The 16,704-nt window shown below is 41.6% G+C and overlaps 1 protein-coding gene across 11 annotated transcripts in view; it reads left to right on the top strand.

Annotated features, from left to right (window-relative positions):
- The window catches only part of TRPM3 (transient receptor potential cation channel subfamily M member 3), a 714,607-nt gene that overhangs the window by 616,950 nt on the left and 80,953 nt on the right, over window positions 1–16,704 (top strand). For all 11 annotated transcript variants that reach the window (XM_056523079.1, XM_056523077.1, XM_056523078.1 and 8 more), the window contains one exon: window positions 11,778–12,029. In XM_056523079.1, the coding sequence (XP_056379054.1) occupies window positions 11,778–12,029 (252 nt within the window). The remainder of the gene's footprint in view (window positions 1–11,777; window positions 12,030–16,704) is intronic.

Raw genomic sequence — 16,704 nt, 5'->3', positions numbered from 1 at the left:
ATACCTGGGTTCCAGCTTAAAACTAATTTCTGAGTAAACCATACCTCATTGTAATGAGTGTGCCCATGACTGTTTCATGCTGACTGTGGTCTGGGCAGCATGAAAGCTCTGACAGATTTCCTTTCTAAATGGTGAATCTGTCAACAGCCTTCAAGCAATAAGCTACAGAATTAGAAGCACATATTCAGTTAATAAGGTTTTCCTCTAAACACTATGCACACTGTGTAATACACACTATGAAATAGACCCAAATCATTATTCGTTATTCACCAAATCTGGCAGTATACATTTGGAAAGTTGAAGGAAGAAAATCCAGCTCCCGATGGAAAGGAATCCAATAAAACTTACCGTTTATTCGTGCAAATAAAAAAGGGGGGTTGCCACATAGGTGGCAAGTGACATGTCACTCATAAAACAGGAGTGAAACGCCAATGCGTTTCGAACAGACGCTTTTAGTCATGGCACTGATACCATGTCACACGGGGGTTTAAATACCTACTGAACCATGTCAGAGCCCACTGTGAGCAAACCACTTCACCACCAAAGATAGGAAATGACGTATTGGACCAGGAAGGCCGAACAGGTGAGAGGTAATTAAGAGGTAATTAAGATTTCCAAAGAGTTGTTTGACTCTTTCATGGCCCTATATGACCCAAAGATGCATTGGACAGAATATGCGTGCATTAATAATAGAAGCCAAAAATATGTATATGGCAAAATAGAAAAAATAAGACAACTAATACAGCACTAGACAAAAGATTATATTCTGCAATATTACACATAAAGGGTAAATTTGTGTGTGTGGAGGGTCTTAAGTTTTGTGCAGTGATTCACTTTCCATGCTGAATGCATAGTATGAATATCGGCCTGTAGAGACAAAAACTCAGGCCAGATAATGGAAGGGTGCGCAATGATCTATACATAGGAAAAAGTACAATGTGAACACCGGCTTAGCGCTGGAACAAAGAATATCAGGTGAGGTGTTCATAATTCTTATTTGTATGATGTGCCTTGCACAAATCAGAAAAAACAGATGATCTTGTAGTTCACTTTAGAGTCAGATGAAAAAACATATAATATGATGTAAACGAAATATATATATGACAAAATAGAATATTTAAAGAGACAGTCAGAGTGCAAACATAAATAATAAACGGATAACCATGCAAAGCATAAATAATTTTATTTATTTAAATTTATGCTTGCACTCTGTCTGTTTAAATATTCTATTTTGTCATATATATATATATATATATATATATATATATATATATATATATATTGTAGTAAATAAAGAAAAAAGGTGTCCTGCACTCACCGCTTCTATCCAGGTAATCCTGCTCCCATCTCGGGTCACGACTCGAACACGGAGGACATGGGTTGTGGAGCGCTCAGAGGCGACTGCCGGCGGTTTCACGCATAGGAATGCGCTTCATCCGGCCTCGTTAACGTCATCGCGCTGTGCGAATTATAAAGGTGCAGCTGGTGAGTCACATGATTCCAGGTGAACTCTCACCCCGTGTTACATTCAAAAGTGAACGGACCGAAAACGCCACATAAGGAAGCAAAAAGCAAGTTAGGTAAGTACATCAATACTAATAGACCTAAATCTGCCCTGAATAAACAAAAATTTATAAAAAAAGGGGAAAAATCTAATTTATCATTTAACCCTAACGGCCCCTGTGCGTCAAGGCGCAGTATCCAACGCGCCTCGGCACGCAGGAGCAGACGACGTCTATCTCCTCCAGAAGGGTGACAAGGGATTGTTTCAAGACCTCCAAATTTTAACGTGGTGCAATTTCCACCATGTATGGATTGCATATGCTGAACAAATCTTGGGGAACCACCTCCTTTTCGAACCGAGTACATATGTTCACGCACTCGGGCCCGGAGTTGTCTCTCGGTTTTTCCAATATAAAAAAATTGGCAACTACAACATAAAAAATATACAACGAAGGTGCTCCGGCAGGTGATGAGGTGTTTTATTTCAAAAACATAACTCCCTAATTTAATAGAAATCGCATTAATGTTGTGAGGGCATTGAGGACAGAAACCGCACTTCTTATTCCCTTTCGGGGCTATACCAGACAACCAAGTCTCCTTGGGATGTGCTTCTCTATTCAACTTCTGACCCTTCAGTAGATCAGCGATAGTCTTGTTTTTTCTGAAGGTAACTATGGGTCTATTTTGTGCTGTATTCACAATGTCTGGATCTACCATTAGTAGATACCAGTTCTTAGTGATGGCAGATTTGATAACGTGATAACGTTTTCTCTTTTTTCAAGGCATATTCGGGCTTTTTGGAGGTATATGGATGATATCCTGGTGGTGTGGGATGGGCCTCCAAGTGTGTTTGAGGATTTTGTAGCCTATCTTAATGTCAATGCTATGAACATGGTATTTACGAGTGTGTTTGGGGGAGAAAGTCTCGAATTCTTGGATCTTAAACTCTATGTGGAGAATAACCAGCTTCTGGCACAAGGCTATAGGAAAGAAGTGGCAAGAAATGCTCTTTTGCACTATAAGAGCTCCCACCCTATTGAAACTAAAAATTCTATTCCGTATAGCCAGCTTTTACGTTTAAAAAGAAATAATAGCAAGCAGTCTGATTATGAGGAACAAGCAGGACACTTACTTACACGCTTTAGACAGCGTCAGTATCCTGATGAAGTATTAGCACGAGCTTACAGGAGAGCTGCAATTAAAAACAGAGAAGATTTACTTATTGATTCAAAAAATAAGAAAAAAGATTTTCCGTCCACCACTGAAGAGAATTCAAAATTCACGTTTGCTTTTAAAAACAGCCCTCTGAATCACGTTATCAAATCTGCCATCACTAAGAACTGGTATCTACTAATGGCAGATCCAGACATTGTGAATACAGCACAAAATAGACCCATAGTTACCTTCAGAAAAAACAAGACTATCGCTGATCTACTGAAGGGTCAGAAGTTGAATAGAGAAGCACATCCCAAGGAGACTTGGTTGTCTGGTATAGCCCCGAAAGGGAATAAGAAGTGCGGTTTCTGTCCTCAATGCCCTCACAACATTAATGCGATTTCTATTAAATTAGGGAGTTATGTTTTTGAAATAAAACACCTCATCACCTGCCGGAGCACCTTCGTTGTATATTTTTTATGTTGTAGTTGCCAATTTTTTTATATTGGAAAAACCGAGAGACAACTCCGGGCCCGAGTGCGTGAACATATGTACTCGGTTCGAAAAGGAGGTGGTTCCCCAAGATTTGTTCAGCATATGCAATCCATACATGGTGGAAATTGCACCACGTTAAAATTTGGAGGTCTTGAAACAATCCCTTGTCACCCTTCTGGAGGAGATAGACGTCGTCTGCTCCTGCGTGCCGAGGCGCGTTGGATACTGCGCCTTGACGCACAGGGGCCGTTAGGGTTAAATGATAAATTAGATTTTTCCCCTTTTTTATAAATTTTTGTTTATTCAGGGCAGATTTAGGTCTATTAGTATTGATGTACTTACCTAACTTGCTTTTTGCTTCCTTATGTGGCGTTTTCGGTCCGTTCACTTTTGAATGTAACACGGGGTGAGAGTTCACCTGGAATCATGTGACTCACCAGCTGCACCTTTATAATTCGCACAGCGCGATGACGTTAACGAGGCCGGATGAAGCGCATTCCTATGCGTGAAACCGCCGGCAGTCGCCTCTGAGCGCTCCACAACCCATGTCCTCCGTGTTCGAGTCGTGACCCGTGATGGGAGCAGGATTACCTGGATAGAAGCGCTGAGTGCAGGACACCTTTTTTCTTTATTTACTACAATTTAGTGACTACGGTCTTTATTGTCCTAGCACCTCCGCTGCCAGGGTGGATTTCCAGTCTAGCGGGACGCCGTCTCCATCTCGTGGTCTTAGGAGGCCTAAGGTATCGGTGCCACTGTTGTTTCTTGTTTACTTCTAATATATATATATATATTTATTTATTTATATATATTTAATTTACATCATATTACCGTATATACTCGAGTATAAGCCGACCCGAGTATAAGCCGAGACCCCTAATTTCAACCCAAAATCCCAGGAAAAGTTATTGACTCGAGTATAAGCCCAGGGTGGGAAATACATCATCCCCCCCTGTCATCATCCAGACCTGTCATTAACATCCTCATCATCATCCCCTTGTCATCATCCCACACATCCCCCCTTCATCATCCCCTTATCATCCCACACATCCCCCCTTCATCATCCCCTTATCATCCCGCACATCCCCCCTTCATCATCCCCTTATCATCCCACACATCCCCCCTTCATCATCCCCTTGTCATCATTCGCCCTCAGTGGTCTTCAACCTGCGGACCTCCAGAGGTTTCAAAACTACAACTCCCAGCAAGCCCGGGCAGCCATCGGCTGTCCGGGCTTGCTGGGAGTTGTAGTTTTGAAACCTCCGGAGGTCCGCAGGTTGAAGACCACTGCGGCCTTCGACATCATCCAGCCCCCTCTCACCCCCCTTTAGTTCTGTACAGTACTCACCTCCGCTCGGCGCTGGTCCGGTCCTGCAGGGCTGTCCGGTGAGGAGGTGGTCCGGGCTGCTATCTTCACCGGGGGCGCCTCTTCTCCGCGCTTCCGGCCCGGAATAGAGGCGTTGCCTTGACAACGACGCAGAAGTACGTTGGCAATGAACGCACCACTGCGTCGTTGTCAAGGCAACGTGACTATTCTGAGGCCGGGCCCGAAGCGCTTAGAAGAGGCCTCCCCGGTGAAGATAGCAGCCCGGAACCACTATCCCACCGGACCACCTCCTCACCGGACAGCCCTGCAGCACCGGACCAGCGCCGAGCGGAGGTGAGTACTCAGAACTAAAGGGGGGTGAGAGGGGGCTGGATGATGTCGAAGGCCGCAGTGGTCTTCAACCTGCGGACCTCCGGAGGTTTCAAAACTACAACTCCCAGCAAGTCCGGACAGCCGATGGCTGGCCGGGCTTGCTGGGAGTTGTAGTTTTGAAACCTCTGGAGGTCCGCAGGTTGAAGACCACTGCGGGTGGGGGAGTTCACTCGAGTATAAGCCGAGGGGGGTGTTTTCAGCACGAAAAATCGTGCTGAAAAACTCGGCTTATACTCGAGTATATACGGTATATGTTTTTTCATCTGACTCTAAGGTGGACTACAAGATCATCTGTTTTTTATGACTTGTGCAAGGCACATCATACAAATAAGAATTATGAATACCTCACCTGATATTCTTTCTTCCAATGCTTAGCCGGTGTTCACATTATACTTTTTCCTATGTATAGATCATTGCACAGCCTTTCATTATCTGGCCTGAGCTTTTGTCTCTACAGGCCGATATTCATACTATGCGTTCAGCACGGAAAGTGACTCACCGCACAAGACTTAAGACCCTCCGCACACACAGATTTACCCTTTATGTGTAAGATTGGAAAATACAATCTTTTGTCTAGTGCTGTATTAGTTGCCTTATTTTTTCTATTTTGCCATATACATATTTTTGGCTTCTATTATCACTGCACGCATATTCTGTCCAATGCATCTTTGGGTCACATAGGGCCACGAAAGAGTCAAACAACTCTTTGGAAATCTTAATTACCTCTCACCTCTTCGGCCTTCACATGGTCAGTTCCTGGTCCAATGCGTCATTTTCTATCTTTGGAGGTGGAGAGGTTTGCTCACAGTGGGTTCTGACATGGCTCAGTAGGTATTTAAACCACCGTGTGACATTGTATCACTACCATGACTAAGAGCGTCTGCTCGAAATGCGTCGGCGTTTTACTCTTGTTTTATGAGTGACATGTCACTTGCCACCTATGTGGCAACTCCCCTTTTTTAATGTGCACAAATAAACGGTAAGTTTTATTGGATTCTTTTCCATCGGGCGCTGGATTTTCTTCCTTCAACTTTCTGCTGCTACCAGTGAGGAGTGTCTCCCTGTTTCCGTGCTTCCAGACCCTATACTATGGTGCCTGCTATACATGAAGGAGTACAGATATTCTAAATTCCCTACTGGGATTATCTTTACAACAAGTGGTTGAGGTGCCAACTCGAGGCCATTTTGGATTTGGTATTCACAAATGGAGATTTGGTATATGATGTTATTGTAGGTGAAAGCTTGGGATGTAGTGATCAACAGTCAGTATGGTTTAATGTAAGAACAGTGAAGGGCCACACCACACAAAAACAAAAGTTTTAGATTTTAGAAAAACAGACTTTTCAAAAATGAGATTAGTCATAAATGAGTCCCTATCAGACTGGAACGGATTACATGGAGTCCCGGAGAAATGGGACTACTTAAAATACGCATAATTGAAGGGAACAGAAAACTGCATTAGACTTGTCAGTAAAAGCAGGAAAAGGAAGAGATTATTTGGTACTCAGCAGAAGTGGCCAAAATCATAAAAAGTTATCATTTAGTAATTATAAACAACCCCGAGCAATGAATATAGGGAAATCTACAAGACTAGGCAGAAAGAGGCCAAGCAAGTTATAAGAACTTCTACAGCGCAGGCAGAAGAAAAACTAGCTCAGTCTGTGAAAAAAGGGGATAAGACATTCTTCAGATATATAAATGAAAAAAAGGAAATTAAACAAGGTATAACTAAATTAAAAACAAAGGAAGGAAGGTATGTAGAAGAGAATAAAGGGCTAGCCGACTGTCTTAGTGAATACTTCTGTTCAGTTTTTACAGAAGAAAAAGAAGGAAAAGGACCTCCATTAGGGAGGAAGACTAATGAATCATTTGATGCCTGTGTCCTTACAGAGGAAGAGGTTCTACGCTTGCTATCTAAAGTGAAGACAAATAAGTCACAGGGGCCTGATGGGATACACCCAAAATTATTAAAAGAGCTTAGTGGTGAGCTAGCAAAACCATTAACAGATTTATTTAACCAATCACTGGTAACAGGAGTCGTCCCAGAAGATTGGAAATTAGCAAATGTCATGCCCATTAACAAGAAAGGTAGTCGGGAGGAATCAAGCATTTATAGGCCAGTAAGTCTGACATCAATAGTGGGGAAATTAATGGAAACCCTACTAAAGGATAGGATTGTGGAACATCTAAAATCCCATGGATTGCAAGATGAAAAACAACATGGGTTTACTTCAGGGAGATCATGTCAAACAAATCTTATTGATCTTTTTGACTGGGTGACTTAAATAATAGATGGCGGTAGACATCGCATATCTAGATTTTAGTAAGGCTTTTGACACTGTCCCACATAGAAGACTTATCAATAAACTGTAGTCATTGAGCTTGGACTGCCATATTGTTGAGTGGATTAGACAGTGGCTGAATGACAGACAACAGAGGGATGTAGTCAATGGAGTATATTCAGAGCAAGGTCTTGTTACCAGTGGGGTACCTCAGGGATCTGTACTGGGACCAATATTGTTTAATATCTTCATTAGTGATATCGCAAAAGATCTCGATAGTAAGGTATGTCTTTTTGCTGATGACACAAAGATATGTAACAGAGTTGATGTTCCTGGAGGGATATGCCAAATGGAAAATTATTTAGGAAAACTAGAAGAATGGTCAAAATTCTGGCAACTGACATTTAATGTGGACAAGTGCAAGATAATGCACCTGGGGGGTAAAAACCCTCGGGTAGATTATAGAATATTTGACACAGTTCTGACCTCAGTATCTGAGGAGAGGGAGAGAGGAGTAATTATTTCAGAAGACTTAAAGGTAGGAAGACAATGTAATAGAGAAGAAGGAAACGCTAGCAGAATGCTTGGATGTATAGGGAGAGGTATAAGCAGTAGAAAGAGAGAAGTGCTCATGCCGCTGTACAGAAAACTGGTGAGGCCTCCCTTGGAGTATTGTGTGCAGTACTGGAGGCCGTATCGCCAAAAGGATATAGATACTCTAGAGAGAGTTCAGAGAAGAGCTACTAAACTAGTACATGGGTTGCAGAATAAAACTTACCAGGAAAGGATAAAGGACCTTAACATGTATAGCTTGGAAGAAAGAAGAGACAGAGGTGATATGATAGAGACTTTTAAATACATAAAGGGAATCAACACGGTAAAGAAGGAGAGCATATTTAAAAGAAGAAAAACTACCACAAGAGGACATAGTTTTAAACTAGAGGGGTAAATGTTTATACAGTAATATGAGGAAGTATTACTTTACTGAGAGAGTAGTGGATGCATGGAATAGCCTTCCTTCAGAAGTGGTCACTGCAAATACAGTGAATGAGTTTAAACATGCATGGGATAAACATAAGGCTATCCTTCATATAAGATAGGGCCAGGGACTATTCATAGGATTCAGATTATTGGGCAGACTAGATGGGCCAAATGGTTCTTATTTGCCGACACATTCTATGTTTCTATGAAGAGATGATGAGCTGATCTCTCGTTTTTCTTTCTTAGTATACATTTGGGCAAGAGTTCCCTGGCATCTGTAATACCAACAATCATCCATCAGTCTGCTGGTTATTGAGCCATGATTTATTAGTGCAGGAAATACATGCCAATGCTCTATAATATTGCAGGTAACACTCGTGTGTAGCTCTCAGGTGTTGCATATACCCTGTGACAAATGCAGTTTACATTTCCCATGATGGCTCTGGCAGAGAAAAAATGGGTGAAGTCTCATCACTGCTCTGCGAAAAGTGCAGCAAGTAATATATAATTCACAAAGAACTGTCTTCTGACTCATCAGAATGCAGCTTCATCCTCTTTCCTTGTGATAGGTTTCTTCTTGTCAGCTCTTATATACAGGAAGCAAATGAGAACAGTGTCAAGCAGCATTTCATAGGACACACTGGAGAATCTCCACTAAGCAGGCAGCAGATACAGACAACTTTGTAACTTTGCAGCTATTCATTGTATGGATTCACCTACTATATGACTGCTGTCCCTGGTCAGAACGCCATTGGAGCAAGGGCAAGAGTGTGTGATGAAGAGTACACTGTTGGGTAGAGAAGCGAGACAGCTTTGAGACCAAAAGATTAGAGAGCTTCCAAAGCCGGAGTCAATTCTAGTTGTAAGCAGCAAAGGTCTAGATTCAGAGAGAGATTTTAGATTAGTCCAAGCTGCACTGGAACGTTTTGTACCTCTTTCGTAAAACCATCATGCTTGTTGAACTTTGTATATCTGTTCCTATAATGGAATAGTGTGTTGAGAACTTGTGGCAATGTCATTAATGTCTGAGATAAAAATTTTTATATATCACAGAAATTCAACTCCAGGCATACCAAGTGGGCAATGTCTAGTCAGTGCAACTAACTTGTCTGCAGCCTGTCGAGAGACTATTCCATCATGAACAGTCCAAAAGAAGAGAATTAACACCTCTATCCTCTATCTTGTGTGTGTTGTCTCTCAATGAAGCATCGGGCCTGTGATCCCCCCTCCCTAACCCCTTCTTTCCCAACCCTTATACCTAATCACTGACTTCAATGCTTTATTGCACAATACATTGTATGTTTATGACAATTGATTGTTATTAACGTTATTTGTAATTAAAAAAACTTCTTAAATGTCATAGTTACTGTTTAACTATGCTAATGAAATTGGCTCAATAGCAAGAAAACTTGGCACTCAAATAATGTGGAGGTCATACACTTAATTTGGAATCCTTGTTACAGAAAATAAATATGATTTTTTGGTCCAACCTGGACCTTCATCAGATACATCCTGAGGAACATGCTTGCTACAACGTAGAATGCGGCCTGTAGTCCAATAGCTTTTATACGTCATATTTTGCATACCACATTTAGCATGGCAGCTGGCTGTTTACTTTTCTATGCGCTTTCCTCCAAAGCAGTCCACATGTATCTGATGAAGGTCCAGGTTGCACCAAAACTTTATATTTATTTTCTGTAATAAGGATTGAAAATAAAGTGTACAAACTCTACATTATTTAAGTGCCAAGTTTTTTTTACTATTGATTGGATAATGATTGGGATCCTACTTCACTGAGAGTGCCATATTTAAATGAAAGTGCCATAGTGTATGAGATTGCAGAGTGCGATATTTAAATAAAGGTGCCATAGTGTGAGAGACTGAGGGTGCCATATTTTAATTAAATTGGCTGCCATAGGCTACCACTCCACTTTTCCGTTGCACCAGTTTTAATAAATCAACCTATTATGTACAAAAGAATATAAAGATATATTAATACACTGCTCAAAAAAATAAAGGGAACACCAAGATAACACATCCTAGATCTGAATGAATGAACTAATCGTATGAAATACTTTCTTCTTTACATAGTTGAATGTGCTGACAACAAACTCACAAAAAGTTATCAATGGAAATCAAATTTATCAACCCCATGGAGGTCTGGATATGGAGTCACACTCAAAATCAAAGTGGAAACCACACTACAGGCTGACCCAACTTTGATGTCATGTCCTTAAAACAAGTCAAGATGAGGCTCAGTAGTGTGTGTGGCCTCCACATGACCTCCCTACAATGACTGAGCATGCTCCTGATGAGGTGGCGGATGGTCTCCTGAGGGATGTCCTCCCAGACCTGTACTAAAGCATCCACCAACTCGTGGACTGTCTGTGCTGCAACGTGGTGTTGGTGGATGGAGTGAGACATGACGTCCCAGATGTGCTCAATCAGATTGAGGTCTGGGGAACGGGCGGGCCAGTCCATAGCATCAATGCCTTCCACTTGCAGGAACTGTTGACACACTCCAGCCACATGAAGTCTAGCATTGTCTTGCATTAGGAGGAACCCAGGGCCTACCGCACCAGCATATGGTCTCAAAAGGGGTCTGAGGATCTCATCTCGGTAACTAATAGCAGTCAGGCTACCTCTGGCAAATACATGGAGGACTGTGCGGCCCCCCCCCCCCCCCAAAGAAATGCCACCCCACACCATTACTGACCCACCCCCAAACCGGTCATACTGGATGATGTTGCAGGCAGCAGAACGTTCTCCACGGCATCTACAGACTCTGTTAGGTCTGTTATATGTGCTCAGTGTGAACCTGCTTTGATCTGTGAAGAGCACAGGGTACCAGTGGTGAATTTGCCAATCTTGGTGTTCTCTGGCAAATGCCAAACATCCTGCACAGTTTTGGGCTGTAAGTACAACCCCCATCTGTGGATGTCAGGCCCTCATACCACCCTCATGGAGTCTGTTTCTGACCGTTTGAATGGACACATGCACATTTGTGGCCTGCTGGAGGTCATTTTGCAGGGCTCTGGCAGTGCTCCTCCTGCACCTCCTTGCACAAAGGCGGAGGAAGTGGTCCTGCTGTGGGGTTGTTGTCCCCCTATGGCCTCCTCCACATCTCCTGATGTACTGGCCTGTCTCCTGGTAGCACCTTCATGCTCTGGACACTATGCTGACGGACAGAGCAAACCTTCTTGCCACAGCTCGCATTGATGTACCTTCCTGGATGAGCTACACTACCTCAGCCACTTGTGTTGGTTGTAGATTCCGTATCATACTACCACTAGAGTGAAAGCACCGCCAGAATTCAAAACAGCCAGAAAGCATAGGAACTGAGAAGTGGTCTGTGGTCACCACCTGCAGAACCACTCCTTTATTGGTGGTGTCTTGCTAATTGTCTATAATTTCCACCTGTTGTCTGTTCCATTTGCACAACATCATGTGAAATTGATTGTCAATCAGTGTTGCTTCGTGAATGGACAGTGTGATTTCACAGAAGTGTGATTGACTTAGAGTTACATTGTGTTGTTTAAGTGTTCCCTTTATTTTTTTGAGCACTGTACATGTAAAGTCTTATCTAAAGCTGACGGGGAGTTATATTCTATGCTGATATTTGCACTGTTGCTATATTTCAGACATTTCTTTATATCTTACAGATCTTGATGTCTGAACCGGGAAAGTTGCTACAGAAGTTTAAAGTATGGTTGCAGGAATACTGGAATGTGACAGACCTCATCTCCATCCTGCTTTTCTCCCTTGGAATGATACTTCGCTTACAAGAGCAGCCCTTCAGTAGCTACGGGAGAGTGATATACTGTGTTAACATCATCTATTGGTATATACGTCTGCTAGACATCTTTGGTGTGAACAAGTACCTTGGACCGTACGTTATGATGATTGGGAAAATGGTGAGCAGGATTTTTATTTATAAACATAACAGGCTTTGAGAATTCTGAGTATTTAAAGTTCAAAGCCAGCACTACACATATGCAGAAAAAGTATTCAACACATCTTGTGGCATAACATAAGTATGTATGATCAAGAAATCTGAACAAGAGCCTACATACATAACATCTAGAGCTTTGGTTCCTAGCATTTGGTCCATGTACACCATCAGGTACAGAACATGACTAGGAGATACTTTTAAAGTGGTACTTAACTTACAAACATTGAAAAACACAGGTCTAGAGTTTAAGGTGACCTCACACCTTAAGGTTTACGGAAAATAGAGCAGCCTGAAGACCAGAGGATCAGGATATTAGCCAGAAGGCTTAGCCATGTTTACTTGAGGTCTAGGGTGTGGGAAACTGAAGATGGAAAACACGGTTTAGTTTAGCTTTATGACTACTTTTAACTTCTGGTGCCAGCTTCTATTTTAGAAGAGCAGTGTCAAGGAATAACGTTGTCACTAGGGAACGAAAAGTCTGTGGTGTTCCTGGACAACTGCTTTCTCCTCGTGTTGAAACCTAAGCAGAACAGGCTGAAATAAAGAAATCATTGAGGTTAAGGTGGAGTTATTCTTTCTCCCAACTGAAATAGTGACATAACCTTAAGCAATCAGTTCAGGCAACATAGCTCCGAAATAACTTGTGGTCTAGCAGTTCTGTAAATAGAGATGACTAAAAACAGCCCTTGGGTTCATGAGATGTATTGATAACAAAGGCAGAAAACTTTATAGTAAATTACGAGTGAATAGTAACTTTAACATATGTGGACCTTTTAATTTGTGTCACATTTACTTAGCGTTATATTACATGATTCCTACATTTTATTTTTCATGATGGCAAACCCTATGTCTGCCCTAAATATCATATGACTCTCTCATTATCAACATAAAAGTGTATAGGAATTAAAGGCTACTTCTACTTGAATATGTTAGCCATGAGTGAAACCCCAATATTCATTTCATGAAGTTGTGCTAGTATCTACTGCCAAATTCAGTTGAAGTTTGACAGCCATATTGGATGTGACCCTACACTAGCTGAGCTAAGTGCAAAGCACCTGGGCCAGCAAGTGTAAGGAGTTAAGTGGTAACACATAGCCTCCCCACTTATCTCCTTTGGCCATACAGTAGATAATGATGCATAGCGCATGACTGCTTACTGTACAGAAGCCGGGATTCCTTTCAAAAAGACAGAAGTCCAAGCTCCTTTACATAGTTTCCGTGGTTCCCTACACTAACTTAACAAGAGCCAGAACTCCTATCAGAATGACAGGAGTCCCTGCACTTCAACATCATTTCTGTGACACCCTATACTAAGGTGCCATGGAAACTATGCACTGAGCAGGAGGCAGAAACTATGGAGGGCCAAGCATGGCGCTTTTAGCATCACCACTTACCCCATGGCAGCATATATAGTTTGAGCCTATAGTTAAAAGGGAATTTGGCCCTAGGTTTATACTGCTGTACCGGAGGGTAACATAATATTGTGATATACACCCAGATTCCAATGGTATGCCACTTACCTGTCAATATGTGGTAGTTTTCATGAAATCGAGCCAATGATGAAAAGTGTACGAGCCAATGATAAAAAGTTTTCTCTCTATAGGGTAAATGAATGGTGGGTGGGAGGGAAGAGAGTGCTTCTTAAGAAATCATAACAAAAAATGCCCCAGTGGTGAAGAGGGTAAGTTTCCAACTGTAAACAACTCAAGATCCCTAACCAGGGATCATTAATACCTTTTCTTTTTATCCCCACACTAAAAGATAACTTTTATTATTGTGTTTTAGAAACAGTATCCGAATAACGAAAAATTAAAGACACCAGTGTCTCCAGTAACTGATAGCTATGTAATATTATTGTATTTGCTGTCACTTGGGCTCACAGCCCATAGACATAGAAGATCTGCTTATACTTCACATATAACAGATTTTGGCTGCAGTCCAAAGAACAGATAGTAAAAATAGACTAGCTACACAAGATTTTCTCCCATTCTTCTCTGCAGATTCTCTCAAGATTTCTCAGGGTGGATGGGGGCCTTTAGTGGAAAGCCATCTTCAGGTCTTTCACAGAGTTTTCCGTGAAGCAGCTCCCATGTTGTCTTGGTTGTATATGCTTAGGATCATTATCATGTTGGAAAGTGACCCAGTCTGAGGTCAGGTTTTTATCAAAGTGTTATCCAGGAAAAGAAAAAATAATTTCTTCCAAAAACAGCACCATTCCTGTCCTCAGGTTGTGTGTGGTATTATAATTTAGCTCCACTTTAAAGGGGCACTCCGCTGGAGAACATTTTTTTTTTTAAACCAACTGGTGCCAGAAAGTTAAACAGATTACTTCTATTTAAAATCTTAATCCTTCTAGTACTTATCAGCTGACATATGCTCCACAGGAAGTTCTTTTCTTTTCAAATTTCCTTTCTGTCTGACCACAGTGTTCTCTGCTGACCCCTGTCAGGAACTGTCCATTGTAGGAGCAAATCCCCTACCAAATTGCTTGGTGAAAAATCCCAAAATTTTATGAAAAAAATGAAAATTTTGCATTTTTCTAACTTTGAAGCTCTCTGCTTGTAAGGAAAATGGATATTCCAAATAATTTTTTTTGTTCACATATACAATATGTCTACTTTATGTTTGCATCATAAAATTTATGAGTTTTTACTTTTGGAAGACACCAGAGGGCTTCAAAGTTCAGCAGCAATTTTCCAATTTTTCACAAAATTTTCAAACTCAATATTTTATAGGGACCAGTTCAGTTTTGAAGTGGATTTGAAGGGTCTTCATATTAGAAATACCCCATAAAAGACCCCATTATAAAAACTACACCCCCCAAAGTATTCAAAATGACATTCAGTCAGTGTTTTAACCCTTTAGGTGTTTCACAGGACTAGCAGCAAAGTGAAGGAGAAAATTCAAAATCTTAATTTTTTACACTCGCATGTGACCCAATTTTTTAATTTTTGCAAGTGGTAAAAGGAAAATGTTTACTTCTATTTGTAGCCCAATTTCTCTCGAGTAAGCACATACCTCATATGTCTATGTAAAGTGTTCAGCGGGCGCAGTAAAGGGCTCAGAAGGGAAGGAGCGACAAGGGGATTTTGGAGAGTTTTTGGGGGCATGTCACGTTTAGGAAGCCCCTAGGGTGTCAAAACAGCAAAAAAAAAAACACATGGCATACCATTTTGGAAACTAGACCCCTTGGGAAATGTAACTTGGGATAAAGTGAGCCTTAATACCCCACAGATGTGTCATAACTTTTGCAAATGTAAAAAAAAAAAATTTTACCTAAAATGCTTATTTTCCCAAAAATTTTACATTTTTAAAAAGAGTAATAGTAGAAAATACCCACCAACATTTGAAGCCCAATTTCTCCCGATTCAGAAAACACCCCATATGGGGGTGAAAAGTGCTCTACTGGCGCACTACAGGTCTCAGAATAGAAGGAGTCACATTTGGCTTTTTGGAAGCAAATTTTGCTCTGGGGGCATGGTGCCAGGACAGCAAAAAAAAAAAAACACATGGCATACTATTTTGAAAACTAGACCCCTCGGGGAACGTAACAAGGGGTTAAGTGAACCTTTATATCCCACAGGTGTTTCACGACTTTTGCATATGTAAAAAAAAAAATATTTTTTTTACCTAAAATGCTTGTTTTCCCAAAAATGCAACATTTTTAAAAAGGGTAAAAGCAGAAAATACCCCGAAAAATTTGTAACTCAATTTCTCCCGAGTACGGCGATACCCCATATGTGGCCCTAAACTGTTGCCTTGAAATACGACAGGGCTCCAAAGTGAGAGAGCGCCATGCCCATTTGAGGCCTAAATTAGGGACTTGCATAGGGGTGGACATAGGGGTATTCTACGCCAGTGATTCCCATACAGGGTGCCTCCAGCTGTTGTAAAACTCCCAGCATGCCTGGACAGTCAGTGGCTGTCTGGTAATACTGGGAGTACTTGTTTTGCAACAGCTGGAGGCTCCGTTTTGGAAACAGTGGCGTACCAGACGTTTTTCATTTTTACTGGGGAGGGGAGGGGGGCTGTATAAGGGTATGTGTATATGTAGTGTTTTTTACTTTTTATTTTATTTTGTGTTAGTGTAGTGTAATGTAGTGTTTTTAGGGTACAGTCGCACGGGCAGAGGTTCACAGTAGTTTCTCGCTGGCAGTTTGAGCTGCGGCAGAAAATTTGCCACAGCTCAAACTTGCAGCTGGATACTTACTGTAAACCTCTGCCAATGTGCGTGTACACTGTATGTTCACATTGGGGGGGAACATCCAGCTGTTGCAAAACTACAACTCCCAGCATGGGCTGACAGACTGTACATGCTGAGAGTTTTAGTTTTGCAACAGCTGTAGGCACACTGGTTGTATATCACTGAGTTTGTGACCTAACTCAGTGTTTCACAACCAGTGTGCCTCCAGCTGTTGCAAAACTACAACTCTGAGCAGTCACCGACAGCCAACGGGCATGCTGGGAGTTGTAGTTATGCAACCAGCAGATGCACCACTACAACTCCCAGCATGCACTTTAGCTGTTTGTGCAAGCTGGGAGTTGTAGTTATACAACAGCTGAAGGTACACTTTTCCATAGAAAAAATGTGCCTCCAGTTGTTGCAAAACTATAAGTTCCAGCATGCCCATAAGGGA

This window comes from Hyla sarda, chromosome 1 (assembly GCF_029499605.1).
Source record: "Hyla sarda isolate aHylSar1 chromosome 1, aHylSar1.hap1, whole genome shotgun sequence".
Taxonomy (NCBI): Eukaryota; Metazoa; Chordata; class Amphibia; order Anura; family Hylidae; genus Hyla; species Hyla sarda.
Note: the sequence above shows the minus strand (reverse complement) of the source record. Positions and strands in the feature narration are given on the sequence as shown.